This window comes from Syzygium oleosum, unplaced genomic scaffold (assembly GCF_021117445.2).
Source record: "Syzygium oleosum isolate NSW1041296 unplaced genomic scaffold, Sole_v2.1 Sole_v2.06, whole genome shotgun sequence".
Taxonomy (NCBI): domain Eukaryota; kingdom Viridiplantae; phylum Streptophyta; class Magnoliopsida; order Myrtales; family Myrtaceae; genus Syzygium; species Syzygium oleosum.
Window position 1 is genome coordinate 5725420 of NW_026607490.1, and position 16615 is coordinate 5742034.

General features: G+C 41.8%; 2 protein-coding genes and 1 pseudogene across 5 annotated transcripts; 2 read left to right on the top strand and 1 right to left on the bottom strand.

Moving 5' to 3' along the window:
* Positions 1-579: 579 nt before the first annotated feature.
* On the top strand, positions 580-2051 carry LOC115680126 (S-adenosyl-L-methionine:benzoic acid/salicylic acid carboxyl methyltransferase 3-like; annotated as a pseudogene).
* Positions 2052-8709: 6658 nt separating this feature from the next.
* LOC115680095 (lipid phosphate phosphatase epsilon 1, chloroplastic-like) lies at positions 8710-11719 on the top strand. The gene is made up of 4 exons (XM_030603833.2): positions 8710-9292; positions 9780-10005; positions 10586-10659; positions 11443-11719. The coding sequence occupies exons 1-4, from the start codon at positions 8918-8920 to the stop codon at positions 11668-11670; spliced, it is 903 nt and encodes a 300-aa protein (XP_030459693.1). The 5' UTR covers positions 8710-8917; the 3' UTR covers positions 11671-11719.
* Positions 11720-12029: 310 nt separating this feature from the next.
* LOC115680094 (uncharacterized) lies at positions 12030-16412 on the bottom strand. 4 transcript variants are annotated; one of them, XM_056312153.1, is made up of 5 exons: positions 15864-16411; positions 14957-15182; positions 14434-14830; positions 13544-13972; positions 12030-12717 (listed from the first exon to the last, which is right to left on the bottom strand). In XM_056312153.1, the coding sequence occupies exons 2-5, from the start codon at positions 15176-15178 to the stop codon at positions 12539-12541; spliced, it is 1227 nt and encodes a 408-aa protein (XP_056168128.1). In that variant the 5' UTR covers positions 15179-15182; positions 15864-16411; the 3' UTR covers positions 12030-12538. The 4 variants fall into 4 exon arrangements, with proteins under 4 accessions (XP_056168128.1, XP_056168126.1, XP_030459692.1 ...); XM_056312151.1 differs by having other exon boundaries at positions 14434-15182; positions 15852-16409; XM_030603832.2 differs by having other exon boundaries at positions 14434-15182; positions 15864-16408.
* Positions 16413-16615: the final 203 nt, after the last annotated feature.

Below are 16615 nucleotides of genomic sequence, written 5' to 3' on the forward strand. Positions count from 1 at the left end.
ATTGTCCACGTCAGCGCCAACCATGCCACATCAGCGCCGGTCATGCCACGTCAATGCCGGTTGGCCAGAATTGGCCATCCTTTCACCCAAAGGACATGGCCTCATCATAAACATAACTCAACGCGATATCAAAATATATACGTAGATATATATTTGATAAAAAGTCACATGGTTACAATATAAGAGTTTTTCTATAATCCATCAAAACGATATATGTAAATGTCCATAAAAAACTAAGTCACAAACTCAACAGCCATATACAACTCACACCAAAAATTCCCACCACCAAAAGTCTTCCTGATAATGATACGCTCATGTCCAATGCTCACATTTTCTTAAAATTCAAAAGCAAAGTGATTTCCCTTCATCGCTTTTATGCTGAAGTGGACATGTCCGTGCAAGCTCATGCACATGCGTGTTTCACCCTCGAAATGGACTCAATTTACAGTTAAATGAGGGCATCGAGACAAAGTACCCCAAAAATGTCAATAAATAGAAGAGCCTCCAACCAATTCAAATGCAGGCCAACTAAAGCAACGCCAGACACACAAACACGAGAGAGAGAGAGAGAGAGAGAGAGAGAGAGAGATGGAATTCACGCAAGTATTGCACATGAATGGAGGAATGGGAGAAACAAGTTATGCAAACAACTCATTGATTCAGGTACATCTCTCATTGCCCTATTTTGGGCTCATAAAGTCTTGGATTAAAGTGAGTGCATCTAAAGATCGATTATTACACTCTTTTGTCATTATGTACCCCAATACCATAGCTTCACTCTATATCAAACTAGGGTTCTTTTGTTCACCGAGATTTGAAATTCTATATGCAAAAGACACCATTTGACCATGCTCTTTGAGACCATGTAACATACCTAAAAGTGCAAGAACTTGCAAGATCATTGCAACATAAGAAAAATCTATTCCCTTTAACATAGAAAATGCATGCAATACGCAATATTCAAGAGTTTTATATGAACTGCTACATATTCCAAAATATATCATTGGATATGTTCGCCAGTATAAGAAATTCTTGACAAATGATATTTATTTCTTTGTAAAAGAAAAAACTAAAGACTCAAACCTTTTATCTTCTGTTGAGTCAATGCTCTCTTTTTCTTTTTTGTAGAAAAAGGTGATATTGCTGACGAAGCCCGTTATGGAGGCAGCCATTACAGCTCTCTACTCCACTGCCAACGCCACCTTCCCGACGAGCCTTGCCATCGCAGACTTGGGCTGTTCCTGCGGCCCCAACACTCTCTTCGCTGTGTTCGAGACCATCAACATCATCATCAATCTCTGCAATGTGAAGAAGCACGAGCTGCCGGAGTTCATAGTGTTCTTGAACGATCTCCCGGGGAACAATTTCAACACCCTCTTCAGCAGCTTCTTGCCGAGATTCCAAGATAAGCTGAGTGAACAAATGAAGAGCAAGTACGGAGCGTCAACGACGTTGGCATGCTTCTTCAGTGGTATTCCTGGTTCGTTCTATGGGAGATTGTTCGCTCAGGAGAGCCTCTACTTCATTCATTCTTCATACTGCCTCATGTGGCTTTCTCAGGTAAATTTTTGGCCCATAGTTTCATATGTCAACTCGATGGGAAACATCAATGTCTAACCTTTTCTTTTTCTTTGATAAAGTAAAGTATGTAAAGGTTGAGACACTCAGAAAGTCAATTTTAGGGTTTTAGAAATTTTCTCTTTTCTAGGAAGAAACAGAGGGTGTGATTGGGAAACAATCTCTCTCTCTCTCTCTCTCTCTCTCTTCAGGTGCCGCGAGGATTAGAGAAACAAAGGCAACGTATACATTGCGAGGTCGAGCCCTCTGAGTGTGATTAGGGCATACTATGAGCAATTCCAGAGGGACTTCTCAACGTTCTTGGAGTGTAGTGGGCAAGAGTTGGTGGTGGGAGGACGTATGGTTTTGACCTCGCGGGTCGAAGAAGCGACGATCCTTCAAGCGAAGAGTGTTGCCACTTTTGGGAGCTCTTAGCTACTGTTCTCAATGAGATGGTCTCCGAGGTAATAAAAGAAAATCAAAAGAGTACCTGAATAGTCGATCAGGCGTTAGGATACAAATTACGATTGATTTTTCTTATTGCCTCTAGTAAAAATGTAATATCCTACTGCGGAATCCAGTGAGATTTATTGGTCCTTGCGGAGTAATTTTTGTTTTGGCACTCCCAGACCAATCATAACCATCAATTGGAAATAAAATGAGATTAATGATTACAATCAAGGGAAAATGACACAAATAGTCCCAAAATTTTGGTCCAATGTGTAATTTGATTCTTGAACTTTTAATTTGCTCATTGTAGTCCCTAAACTTTAACCCAATATGCGATGTGGTCCATGAACTTTTAATTTGTCAAATGTCGTCCTTGAATTTTTTGTACATGTTCAATTTAGTCCTTGAACTAGTCCTTTCGTTAATTCAAGTTTAGGGACTACATTAAATATTTTCATATAGTTCAGGTACTACATTGAATAAATTAAAAATTCATGAACCAAATTGAACATTATGCTTAAGTTCAGGAATCATGTTGAACAAATTAAAAGTACAGGAGCGACATTGCATATTGGGCCAAACTTCAGGGACTATTTGTGTCATTATCCCTACAATCAATGATGTATTCCCAATAGTAGAGTACCCACGGTATTTGTTAGATGACCTAAAAAATTTTCTTGTGACCTCTAGCTAGAAATTTCACATGAATTGTTGGAACGAAAGCAACATGCAATTTGGAAACCTTACATAATTAATTTTATATCTTCCTTAGGAATGTATTCGAGAAAATAAGAGTACAAGAGATAAAATTACTAGGTGTTTCGAGCGCACAAAGTGTTCCCTCTTGGACATGGTGTAGACCCAATTTACATGAGAGGAAACAACATGTATCAGCGGTATGCAATAGTTGCATAGCCAATTAAATAAACAAGTAACTATAACTTTTATTAAGATATTTTACTGATGTCGCGGCCTAAATTTCTCAAGCTAATGGCTTATTAAGACTAAGCCTAACTCGGGCCCTCCCAAGCCCTACCAATTCGCAACTTAGGGTTTAAATTTTTAACATGCAAAAGTTTTCATGCTTGGAGTCGCCACTAATCTATTTGTGGTAGGTCGATTAGAAACCTAAATAAAACATAGGGAGATATGTTTTATTCCTACGAACCAGAGATTTTAAGCTCGGGGGACTTGGTTACGCTAGATCTAGTCTAACGCCCTTTCAGTACCTTTTCTTTTCAAAAATATTTATGCAGTCTGGATCCATTTTATTACCTAATCACTAATATGTAAAGTGTTCATGCGGGTGCGCAAACCACCAATTTAACACCCAAGAAAACAGTAAATAGATTGCAAGATTGGGAGAATGACGTACCTTAAAGCAATGCAAGCGTCTGCATTGTTAGTAGAAAATCACACAGACAATCCTAATATGATTTCTAATTAACAAAGCAAGGCACTCAAGATGTTCTTTATGGTTTGCGCTTTATTAAAATGCAAACTAACCTATATGCAATGACGTGCAAAAAATGACATGCGATTAATGCAACCTAGCATGCGAACTATATGTCATGCGACGACATGACCTAATTCTAATGGCGAACAAATGATTTATTTTTTGTATTTTTCTCATAAAATTCGGAATAAAAAAATGTCTAAATTAACATGCAATCTATCTTAATTTGTCCTAAAGTGACTCATTTTTTTGGGATTTTCATGGAAATTCGAAATCTAAATATCCTAAATAATCCACAAAGATTAAAACAATTTCTAATTTAAACTAGGAAATATGCTACTCTAAATCCTAATTTAAATCAAATAATTATCTTACTCTCTTGGATATATTTAGGATTCTTTAAACATGCAAACTTTAAATTTAAATTATAACTAACATATTTTTGGATTTTCTTTATTTAAAAAAGAAAGCAATCAAATAAAGATAACAACCGCACTCAAACAATCCACGCAATCCGCAAGATTCTTCTTATCAAATTTGGATTAGGAAAAGAAATCAAACTAACGTTCATATCTGAGGTATAGGGCTCAACTCGCCGATCACATGTCCAAGGAAAAGATCGCATTTGTGAATGTGGTCATTTCGCTGAAGAAGATTGCCTAGATAAATCGCAAAAAATTCACGAATAAATATATTACATATATATAAGTATATAGTGAAATTGAAATATGTATGTCACAAGTGTGCTTATCGTAGTTTGATGAAGGTGTGGCTTTCTCACTTGTATTACTTCTTATGTCTTATCTTGTGTCGGGAAAATGCAAGAGACTTGAAAGTTGAAGGGCTTGACGTTTGGGATTTTTTTAAAGGATTTTTCTTTGGCATATCCCCCACCAGCATTGGTTAATTGATCGAATTTTTCTTGATGTATCAATGCCCGGAAAATATAACAAGAAAGCTAAATGAAGTACGCTTTCCATCCAAAGAAAACTGCATGAGTCAAACTCGACTAAATCAAAACCGAAATTAGAAACTCAACCATAAGAGTTGTACAATAACATATTCGAAACATATGAAAGGTTTTACCCCTACTACCATCAATTTGACATTGAAAACTAATTTTAAAGTTACGTACAATGTTGATCAGTACTATATGAAATAACAATTTGCATTCACAACCATCGATTGAGGATCTAGACATGCAAAAAAGTTAATGAAGCCAACTACAGATTAAGAACTTGGAAGCATAATTAAACTGAAGGTAGGAAGTCACTATCATAACATATAAACACCATGTGGAGGGCTATTCAATAATAGCACGCAGGTCCTGACATTTTGTAACGTGGGTGTGGCAATAGTCAGTACTAGGGGTCTGAAAAACCGAACCGAACCGAAAATTTCTAGTCTTTTCAGTTCGGCTAATAGGTAAAGGATTTTGGGTAGTTTGTCGGTTCAGTTCAGGTTTCGTTTTTCTAATCTTTTAAAAATGCAAATCAAAACCAAACCCTCTGCAATTCGTTCGAAAACCCCAGAAAACCTTTAGTCTCCAACTATTGCTCTCCCTCCTCCCCATTTCTCCTAAGACCTCGTCGGCGAAGAGCACTGGCAGTGTGCCTCAGGTGGTGGAGAAGAGGAAGCCATTCTTCACGAAGGTCAATCGCCTACGGCTCAAAATGAACGGCCATACCCTGACGGTGAAGGTGGTTAGCTCCAAGGGCGTGCCCGTAAACGCCAGCTGGGCCAACCGGTCATCGTCAAATGCCGTGCTCTCTCGCCCACCTCCCCGCAACACCAGCATCACCGTGTGCCTCGTCGGGGATGAACCATGAATAGAGATATTCATATATGGTTTACTCGAGGAAAAAGGGTTGCTACTCTACGTGGAAAACGTTCATATTCATGAAAATGCCGGAAGCACAGCATCAAATTTAAGAAAATATTATTCTCTTGCAATTAAATGTCATTCGTTACAAATATCAGCCAAGGTCTTTTATAGTCTCTCAAAGAACCATTCCCTTATCATAATTCGTCCTAAAGACACATGCTTTGTCATATATAATTTCGATAGGATACATCATGACATCCATTTAAAATTTAAGAAAAGAGTGATTTTTTTATAGTAAATAGGTTCATTTTGATCATAAATGAGTGCAAAAATGGTTTGAAACACACACACACACAAAAATGATGTCACATATAGTCAGTAAAATTGAAAAAATTGTCTAAAAAGTCTTAAAATCTATTGTATGGCACCGCCAATTTAATTCTAAACTTTCTACTTCGGCCAATGCAGTCTTAACCTTTTGATGATTTTTCAATATAGTCAATTTAAGCAATTTAAGCCAAAAATCGCCGACCTGACGGTCTAGTCAGCATTGACCGTCCTACGAGTATAGCCAACGGTTGGCATGGTGGAAATGAATGAAAAAAAACGTTACTTTGCAATTTTTTTGTTTATCGATTGCGGATGGTGGTGATGGACATGGCTTGAAGATAGATTTTTGTATTAAAGGGGGAAGTCTTTTGGTGATGGGTTGAGTGGGGTTGAAGATAAAAGAAGGAAGATATCGTTGATGATGGGTGATTGACGAGGCGAGTGTCCAGGAGATTCAAGATGCCGATGATGATGATCGTGGGTGATGAAGATTGAGCGGGGTTGGTGAAAAGAGGATGCCTCGGGGAGACAAAGGTTCAATGGGCCGTTTAGTTCGACTTTGGAAAAATATTTTTGAAAAAATGTAAAGGCCTTTAAGTTAAAAGGATTTTTCGAAATACAAGTAGTGTTTGATAATGTGTATTTTAAAATCACATTTGAAAACAACTTTGGCCTAAATACCGTTTGGTAAAAATTATATTTTGTAAAAGACTTTTGCTGATATTTAAAGAAAAAAAAACAATCTCAATGGAGCTCACCCACCGATCACCGCCGCCGGTCAGATCTGGTCGCTAGCCAACCGCCGACAGCCAGATCTAGTCGCTGGCCACCGCTGCCTGACCTCAGGGGAGGTGGCCTGAGGTTGCGCGACCTCAGGTGAGGTGGCCTGAGGTCGTGCGACCTCAAGCGTCGCGCAACCCAAGCGACACCTGAGGTCCAGTGACCTCAGGCGGCGTCGCCTGGGTCGCATGACCGCCACTTGGGGTCATCGGACCTCGGACGACGCCCTGGGTCGCGCGACCCAGGCAACGCTTGGCCTAGGTCGTGCGACCCAAGCGACGCCCGAGGTCCGGCAACCGCCACCTAGGGGTCGCGCGACCCCAGCGGCCGCCACCTGGGGTCGTTGGACCTCGGGCAACGCCTTGGGTCGCGCGACTAGCCTGGGTCTCGCGACCCAGGCGACGTTCGAGGTCCGGTGACCCTAAGTGACAGTCGCCGGGGTCGCGCTACCCCTCAGGCGGCGGTCACCAGCCGCTGGACCCAAAGCTTGAAGAAGATGAGCAGTAATCGATGAACAGTGAAGTTGCATCCCGAAAATGCAACTTCCCCGAGGCTTCATCATTCAGCCAAAGGCTCTTGGAGAGCTTTAGAGATGTAATTGCATCTCCTCAAAACTTGCTAAATAATTTCATATTTATTTAAGAAACTTTAGAGCTCTAAAGCAGCATTTAAATACTGAATCAAACATGGCCAAGAATGTTCTTCAACCGAACGTCGTCTTCCTCTCCAATACTCACGGTCCTTCACTTGGAAATCCCGCTTGACCCGACAGACCCAACAAGAAAAACACCCTTTTCCCCCATTGCTCTCTGCGTCTTTTTTCTTTGCCTCCTTTTTTGCCCTCCGGTGAAGGAGTCCGAAGCTGTGTTGGTGGATGGATCTGTCTTCAAATCTGAGCATTTAAGAACCACGATCTTCTTTGCTTTGCTTTGACGGAGCGATCCCTTCCAAAAACCGTCGCTGCAGAGTTCATGAATGGCCCGCGTGAATGTTCACCCGGCGGAATGCACGGCCGTGAATCTTTGATTAAATCTTCTTAGTACGACAACCGTGATTTCTGCGTTTGCTCTGCATTTCTTTGCCCTTTTCCCCGCTGACATCTCTGTTGAAGACGTGTTAGTCCTTTATGATCGTCTGCTGGCTGTGCCAATACCTTCTTTTCAGGTGCGAAAATTGACAATACGGGTATAGCCGCCTCTCTCTCTCTCTCTCTGCTATTCCTCAGCTTTGACTCATGATTGCTGTCTTTCCTGTCCACGTTCTACCTCGCGTGTGGGCTCTACTTATTTATGGCGGCTTTGTCTCCTCCGCCATTTCCCCATAGCACGGCACTCGTCACTTTCACGTTTCTGCCATCTCCCACCATCTTTACTTTTTCAACTTTTACTTCTCCATTTTGTCATCCAATGTGAAAATAGCACTCCAACTCGTTTTTGGACCCCCTCCAACGCCTCCTTTGCTTCGTGTAGTAAAACTAATCCTAAGCTTAAATTCATATAGCTCCTAAATGTAAATGTAAAGCCATGCTCATATCGATTTTTATTTAGGTGTCAAAATTTGATCCCTAATTTTTTCATGAAATGATTGGCTAATACATGAGCCAAAAATTTAGGCGTCAACAATAAACAAACTTCGATTCAAATTTTATTTCGGTAACCTAATTAGCTTTAGCTCAAGCGGTTATAAATCATTTTTCAATTTTGCTCTTCGATGAATTGGTGGTTTTGCCGCATTCTGAGGAATATGCTCGTTGATACGAGCAGAATTTTGAGCTTTGTAATTGGGACTCAACATCGTAAAACAACTTAGTTTTCTCGAAATCATCATCGAGATTGACTCCAAAGCCATCATTGATCTTGTTACTCTAAAGCTTATGATTAAGTACTTTACCTAAACATATCAGAAGACTGTTGCGCTCTCACTTCAAATCGAAGCGCAACATAACTTTTAAGAAGAAAACGTTGCTGACTGGCTTGTTAATTATGAGATCGATAAGCACTTAAATATTAAATTCTTTTCATTACTTCTTAAAAAGTTACTTCATGTTTTATCAAGTGATAAAATAAGGACGGTGCCGACAAGAGTCTAGTGATAATTTGGAGCGAATGGGACTCGGCTCGACTTGACTCATGTCGGGCTTCATCCCAAGAGGCAATAAAAATAAGTCGGATTCAGACCCGATGGTTGTTTAATTCAATTTTTTTTTATGATTTGTTTTTGTTATAATGACCCCATCTGCTCTAAGTACACAATGTGATGACCGAGTGTCTTTTTCACCGAGTGTCTTTTTCAACCTCCCCAAAAAAAGAACACCAAAGAACAAAAGGGGTGACTTGGATCCCTCTCAGAAAACGGCATTTAGGTTTGCATTGCATCCAAGTTTCCTCCTTTGGAACTTCCCTCTCGGCAGCCAATCGCCGAAAGCCATTAATCCGTTCCTCTTCAATCAGAAATTTCACCCCACATAATGAAACTTGCGGATTTCGACATGTCGATCAATTTTGGCCTCTTCTCGCTGCATGTGCCTCTGTTTCTCTGCTCCCACGTTACCCAAGATGCCCACCTCTGCGGCTGTTGTTCACCAACCGAGATTTAATGCCTTACCCACGTCTCCTTCTTCTTCAAAGTACAAATCTTTGAGGCCGAATCACATTTTGGCGTTCGACTTTCGCCGCTTGAAATCGATTGGCCATGGTGGGTCTGGCTCGAGCGTGCTCGCCAGTGGGAAAGACGGAGTCTTGAGTCGGATGCGCATGGCTGGGACCGTGAGAGCTGCTTCTTTCAGGAGCGGTAGTGGCAGCGACGAGGATGTTAGGATTCTTGAGCAGGAAGGTTTTACGAATGGGTCGGCTGGTTTCGTGGCTGGTGGCTTGGAATCGACCCTTAATCGTCTGGTTGGTGCCTTCTCCGTTGGGTCGTTTTTCTTGCGCCTTCTGTTCGTAAAAATTACAGTTTGCGATAGTGTGTCCTGTGTGTTAGGTACATAGGAACAAGGCTTTGATCGTTACAGTTGCCGGGTTCTTCTTTTAAGCCACGCTAGTTGCACTAGGTGGGTGGTTAATCTTGTGCATCCCTGTTTCGTCTCTCTGTTTGCTTGAAAGTTTCTGGTGATTGTACTACCTTCTTGGAGTTGAATTGTCAGGGAAATCTCTCACCAATCGAAGCCCGATTAAGGTTGGAAAAGAAAATATAATGTAAAAGAGCAAAGTTCTCCACATGCTTTGAAATGTGTCGGATGGATATTTTCATTTTTTGTAAAACAGTAGCTTCTTATAGCATGATTGGCTCGTCTATTCAAAAAAGCTCAGAATGCTATAGGCAGTTGTATACTTATTTACCCTGTGTGTTAACTTCCTAGAAAATCTTTGCTGTTGATTGCAGAGCAAGTGGCTTGTTGCTGGTGTTTTTGGTGCCATCATTTTATTGAGGCATGATGCTGAATCTCTGTGGGCTGCTATGGGTTCGGTTGTAAATACCATTCTCTCGGTCGTACTCAAACGAATACTGAATCAAGAAAGGCCAGTGCCCACCTCGAGATCGGACCCTGGGATGCCATCTTCGCATGCTCAGTCCATCTTCTTCACAGTTGTGTTTGCCATTGTATCAGGTTAATCTATGGTTCACTTTGATCGATCATCGCACTATCTTAGAGTGAGAAACATAGGATAACTTTTGCTTCTTCATGAAAGTCTTATGCTTTAATCAGCTACCATTGTGATGGAGGGTTGTAAGGCAGCATCAGCTTGTGCAAATTCAACAATTTGTTCTTCCTAGACTAGAATCTGTCAACTGGGTCTGAATTGTGGATCGATGATTGGAACTTTGTTTCCTGCAGGATGATTAGATTAGACTTTTCCTGACTAATGTCCTTCATTTGTCACACTGATGACTACTTCTACTCTTTCCTGTAATGTCCTTGTTTCACTCATCTACATTTTCACATTGGCCTTTAATGGCCTATTTACAGTGTCCTATTAATAAATCTTTGCAGTTTGAACCGATAACTTTTGAATTTCTGTCTTATGGTTTAACCGTGTTTCTTCCCTTGTGAGAGAGAGAGAGAGAGAGTGAGTCTAAAGTCAGTGATAGTCTCAGAACCTCAGTTTTGTGAAGTTCAATATTGTCTAGCTTATTAATATTCATCAATTTTGAGATTCTGATGCTGGCTTTCCTGTATGCTCATGCAGTAGGTGAATGGTTTGGAATTAACGAGATTACTCTGATTATCAGCGGGCTTGTTTTGGCATTTGGTTCATATCTGGTAAGTATCCCTGTGTTTTTGCTTTTATCTGGTGTAGTCGTGTCTGCAGCTTCAAGAGGTGAAGTTGTTTCGACTTATAATGCCATATATAATCCTAGAGCTGGAAATTTGGTGAAATCTATATATGCCGAAACTCTGAGAAGTTGTATTCTTGCATATGCATATGATAGTGTCAATTTTTTTATTCTATTTAGCCAAATAATTATTATTATGGCGTCTGAAAGTTCTGGTCCATTTCGTGCGAAGTTTCTTATGCAGAAGCATAGAAGCAAATTGCGAGTTTTGTACTGATGTGTGAAGTAGTTCTCGATTCTGATATAGTCGATGTATGTTAGGATTTTCCTTAACTAGCCCATGGTTTCATTCGGTACACTGGAGTTAGAAATGTGCCATTAGTAGTAAATCTCATGCATGTGGCACAGTTACAGAATTTTGCAAGACTGGAAGTCTGATTGACTTTAATGGAATTGCATGATAACGCAAGATTTTGAAAGAAATGTACCCGTCAGCTGTATCTAATTCATTGTATGGGTGAAACCACAAAGAAGCAGATTTTTTATTTTCGAATCCGTCTTTTGCATTAGATTTATATCCAGTGCAATAGAAGTCCAACACTTACTCGTGAGGTGAAGAGTCTAAAGATTTTTAACCATAAACGGTGCCTGCTATAACCATCTTTTACCTTGTTGAAACAATTCTGCCTTGAAGGACTGATTTTTCTACTAAATTTAAACTGAAAATGTTGTTGGGTTCTGATATTTGTACCATAACTTGTTTTGGCAGTCATGGTTACGGGTCTCGCAGCAACTACATACAATCAGCCAGGTGGTCGTGGGCGCCTTCCTGGGGTCGGCTTTTTCTGCATTGTGGTTTTGGTCTTGGAGTGCTTTCATGCTGAGAGCTTTTGAATCGTTTTTGTGGGTTAGAATCGTGGTCATTCTGGGTGTATCTTGCTTCTGCCTCGGGTTTCTTTTGTACGTAATTCGGTACTGGCTACGCGATGAAAGATGAACTTTGACCTATGGTTTTAAATGAGATGATCACATCGATTCACTCCCTAGTTGCCACTCTCACGAATATGTCCGCACAATGTTTAGGAAAATTCGTTGGAAACATTCATCCTTTAGCCTCTATATGGTTGAATACACCAAAAGCAACGTGCCAACTATTTCTGACTTTTGATCTGATCTGTCAGATTCATCAGACTCCTATGAGTAGTGTCATTTCGTGTTATGCTTGTGTCGAATTAAATGCGCCTTCACCTATTTATATGGTGGTGTTGAGAAATGTTCAACGCTAGTGTGCAATTCTAGTTAGCCTAACGAAAGAACATAATTTTGGAATAACCATTCCATTCTAAGAACCAACCCAAGGAATGTGTATCCTGTTGATATTTCTGCTCTGTTTGATTTTTGTGGAATAGCATTCAATTTCTGCCTTATTCTGTTCCACGAGCCAAACGTCAGGTGAGAACTTAAGAAGATTTTGACAACACATACAACGTAAAAGCATCTTGAAACAATAGCCGGAACACCTTGACCAGCCACTCTAGCTCATAATCCTTCCACAAATTTTTCTAGAATCGCAGCAATAACTAGCACGAATCCGTACTATTGTCCTGTGCTGAAACCTTCCTTCCAAAGCCACATCTGGAACACAATGGCCACCTGTCTCGTGCATCCCAGAAAGCACATGAACTGGGTGTGATCTCTTGAAAAATAATCACACCCTTCATCAGCCTCCAGATGGTGCATGGCAACAGCATAAGTTTCTCGTATTATTTGTTGGACGATGCATCGACAAAGTTCAAAAAATCATATTCACAGAGTTGAGCACCCTTCCCTTTTGCAACTTTGTCAAGTTCAAAAGAAGGGATTCACTATTTGGCTTCATTGCTTTGCGCAATAGCCAGAGAATGGCTAGTGGTGGAGGACCCTTGTCCTGCTGGGAGGTACGACCACACCAACACTGCAGTACCAAGTGATATAGCACCTGCTATAGAACGCCAAATCCATCTGTGCCGTCTTTTCCTTCTTTGCTTGAGTCGCCGAGCCATCTCTACAAGATGCAGAAGAAAACAAAAAATCAACTTAATTGCCTCCATCTGACTTGCTTCTCGCCAGTATATAGCAACTTTTTGCCAGCATTGACATGTCGCACCCATTACACAAATAAATGAACAATCTCCTATATTTGCCTTACCATCGAATCATGATGAAAACATTCAATAGTTCTATGTAGTAGTCAATCTAGCGCAGCAAGTCATGGTGGTAATTATAAAGAATAACATGATGTTCGTATCTACCATTGTCAGAAAGCTGATTCTCCAAAAGAATCGAGATAATTGGGGCAGTGGAAATAACATGAACAACAAAATCAAGGAACATGATGCGCCTGCTCCCCAATCATGTATTCCCATTTCCCTGAGTTACATTGAAGCAATATCAAGGATTTTACAATTGACAACATTCAAGTCTCTTCCTATAGGTTGATGGTCTCTACCATGTTAACAAAATAGAATGGCTAACCCATCATGTTCACTCGCCATTCATATCATCTGTGTTTCTTCCCTTACATGTCCAACATCACCTAGTAAATGCCCTGGAATTGGAAGTTAGGACATTCTAGTAAGAACCTCAACATGCAAGAAGCAGAGTTGCAAAAACATATTACGAAGGCAAGATTCAGCATGTACAGTTTCTAATTACTTCAAGAACGGAGAGAACATCTAAAAGTTAAAGCAAAGCTATAGCATGATAGCAAATGCATCTGTAAGCATATCCTTAACATCACATGTAACAGATGAGAACCAGATCCCTAATACTTCTAAAGATACGTATCACAAATCAAAAATTGTAAAGGCATAAAGTGGAAGGAATCTCACCAAAAGCTTCCTGGTTCCTCTGGGACATCTCGTGATTCACAATCTCGTAATAGTTAAGCCGCTCCAACAATCGGGCAATCTCAAAATTCTTTTCCTTGACCTGAGCTTCCACCTCCAACTCCACTTCTGCCCTTGCAATGCCCCTCCCAACGGCATTTGATACAAAACGTGCAAGAAAAACTCGTTGCAACAACTCTTCGAGGGAATCGACCTCCAACTGTTCACATGCCATGTCTGGACCTGCATGCAGTGTCAGTCCCATGGAGGATAGCTCATGCTTGATCCTTTGCCACTGGCTTTGCAAATTGGCCAAACCTTCCTCTGCTTGCTTGCGCTTCTCTATTTCCATAAATAAACTCAACCTAATCTCACGTAATTCCTCCTCAAGATCACGACGAGAAAACAGCGCTCCACCCTCAGATGACAACTCTAAAGAGGAAAGGGAAAATCAGCTCATTTACCATGTGATCAAATAACAGCAAATTTTAAGGATAATCATGTTTCTTTTCATATGCACTGATTTCTTCCCAATAAAACGACTAGCATCAGCAGCCAAAATCTATCTAGAAAGATTTACAAAGATTACGAGAAGCTCAACCCATGAACGAAAAACCACTCTGTCACCAAAAACACGTGCAAGCACCCCCTGAGTAATGTGTGAGAGAGAGAGAGAGAGAGAGAGAGAGAGAGAGTGGCTTCATTGAGGCAGATTCAAACACACACACACACACACACAATACAATTCTAATTGAGAAGAGAACATGGTTACATATTTTCATAAATCAAAATGGACGACATCCTAGTAAAAAATTCTTGAACAACATACACACAAGAAGAAAGAACTTAAAATATGAAAGAAATCATAAAAAGATGCACAAGAGCTAAAGTACCTTCCCAAGCATCAAAAAACTCCACCACAGGAGTTTCAAACTTCAAAAGATATTCTGTCATGCGATTTTCCTCTCCATCAGTGTTACCTGTATGACTAGAGGAATCCCAAGGATGACAGAAATTTTCACTATTCCCCTCAATTTCAGTAGCCAGTGCAACAGGCTTAGCAGAAACATTTTCCTCCACAATTTGGCAGCTCAAACTACCAGTTCCAGCATTCAAAACCCTGTTCTTTAAGTCCTTGCAGGTTGCGACTTCACTTTCATCAGCCCCAATCACATGCCTATCCGCAATATGTTGATAAAATTTTGATGTGACAGCCACATCCTCTTCACTAGCAAGACAACAAGTTTCTGCATCTTTGATGTTGCCATTGGACTTCTCTTCATCTAGGACCTTGTGGTGAGAGGAAGCACTGTCCAGTGAGAAACTCTTCAGGAGTCTTGGCCCACGCCGCTTGTGATTGATGATGTAAGGGGACGAAGAAGGAAGCGAGGAAGGTGAGTCGGGAAGAGGGGTCACCTCAGGAGTGGCATACAGCGACGGCCTTAGCCGAGGCAGCTGAATTTTCCTTCCAATGGCCGGTACACTGTTACGCCTCTCTAGCTTCGACTCCAACACTGGGTTGGGCTTTGGTGGCTTAGCATTAGGAGAAGAGCTTGAAGTGTCGACTGCTTTATCGACCAATTTAAAAGCCCCAGGTTCCAACGGCCTGTTCAAAGCTATTGCTGTGAATGTCGGCATGGCTCTGCATAACCGAGTCGTTGAAAGACAAAGGTCAGTATCAATACACGTGGAGAAAATTAAAGACTCCGAATTTAATGGACTTTTGCTTTAAGGGTGCTGAGAAAGTCTGAGAGAACATTATTCATATGCCGGTTTGTTCAGGGTAACGTATGAATGGACTGCCTTCTACCGACTTCCTTACTCATTTCAACTCTTGCAGCTCATCTAAAATTCAAGAATTTAAAGCAACAAAGAACAAAAAGGCCGACCCGAAGGGCTCCTCCTAGCAACGGCACCTTCATATATATTCACCAAGGCGGCTTTCGAATGAAGAATGAGAACACGACCTCCGATCTAATGCCATTATTCCAAGAATGGATTCTAAGAACAAAACTAGAATAGTAGCGGGGCTTTTCTCCGCTCATTCCAATTCTCCCTATTCCTAAGACAGAGTGACGAGCGTGAAAAACCAAGAAGCAACCAAATCCACCACCCAAAAATGCGGCGGCACCCGACGAGGAAAAGGAAAACAGAGTAAAAACATGGCACAGAAAAGCTCATTGCAGCCAGATATAAACGACCCATGTACTCGTCTCATTTCACCGCCGCTACGCACCGCGCGCAGCCCCATCACCGCGCGCAAGCTCAACTACAATAACAGGAAGTGTTCAAACTAACAAGTAATCTGTACTGTTGGTTTTACCCTGAAGCTCGCCAGTCCCAAACCCCAAGGCGAAGAGGAGAGGGAGGAGGAGGAGGCAACGGAGAGTCCGGACCGGAGAGATGTCAAACCGGCTTCGACGGCGGCGGCGGCGGCGGCGGCGACGTCATCGCTCTCGTCGATGAATACCCCATTTCTGTTGCGGTCCGCCGCAAATATTTCGAATGCGCGATCTTTGCCGTTTCTCAGCCAATGCCGCTCTTTTTTCTTCCATCCTAATCCTCTGCGGCCACTCGCCGCGGAAATACCGACACTGCCCTCGAATCCACGGGGCCCGCCGCGGGGGAGCGGAGGGAGAGTGCGGGCATTTCGGCGCGGCGGCGGCGGGAGCAGGAGCGGGAGGCGGAATGGACAGCGAAGCGCCGTCTCCTCACGTGGGGGCTTTCCTAGTACGAAGCAGCTCCGAAAACGGCACGGCGTCGCCGGGACTCTGTTGGGCTTTGACTTTTAGTCAAAATGAAAGGAGACATTCTTGCGATCGTGAATCGGCAGATTCGGCACGGGCCGCGGTGCTGACGTGGCGTCCCGCAAGGCGGTGCGGGGGGTTCCTCCGGAGCGAGAAGATACTGTATACATCATATTTGCCGACTCAGCTTTGAAACACTCCACTCAGAGATCGACACGTGTCAAGCGGGCCCACATGTCAGCTTTTTGAAGAGCCAACTGAATTGTAAACAGGAAGCGTCTCGTACCAATACCCGGTCCTCCTCACCGACGCCTCAGGGGACTCGCCT

Excerpts from the sequence above, each read along its gene's own strand:
- LOC115680094 (XM_056312151.1), bottom strand. The coding sequence starts at position 15,178 with ATGCCGACATTCACAGCAATAGCTTTGAACAGGCCGTTGGAACCTGGG. Across the intron at positions 13,973-14,433 it reads GTTTTTTGATGCTTGGGAAG|AGTTGTCATCTGAGGGTGGA; the intron begins GTACTTTAGCTC and ends TTTCCTCTTTAG. Across the intron at positions 12,718-13,543 it reads GAGGAACCAGGAAGCTTTTG|AGATGGCTCGGCGACTCAAG; the intron begins GTGAGATTCCTT and ends TGCATCTTGTAG.
- LOC115680095 (XM_030603833.2), top strand. The coding sequence starts at position 8,918 with ATGTGCCTCTGTTTCTCTGCTCCCACGTTACCCAAGATGCCCACCTCT. Across the intron at positions 9,293-9,779 it reads AATCGACCCTTAATCGTCTG|AGCAAGTGGCTTGTTGCTGG; the intron begins GTTGGTGCCTTC and ends TGTTGATTGCAG. Across the intron at positions 10,006-10,585 it reads TGTGTTTGCCATTGTATCAG|TAGGTGAATGGTTTGGAATT; the intron begins GTTAATCTATGG and ends ATGCTCATGCAG.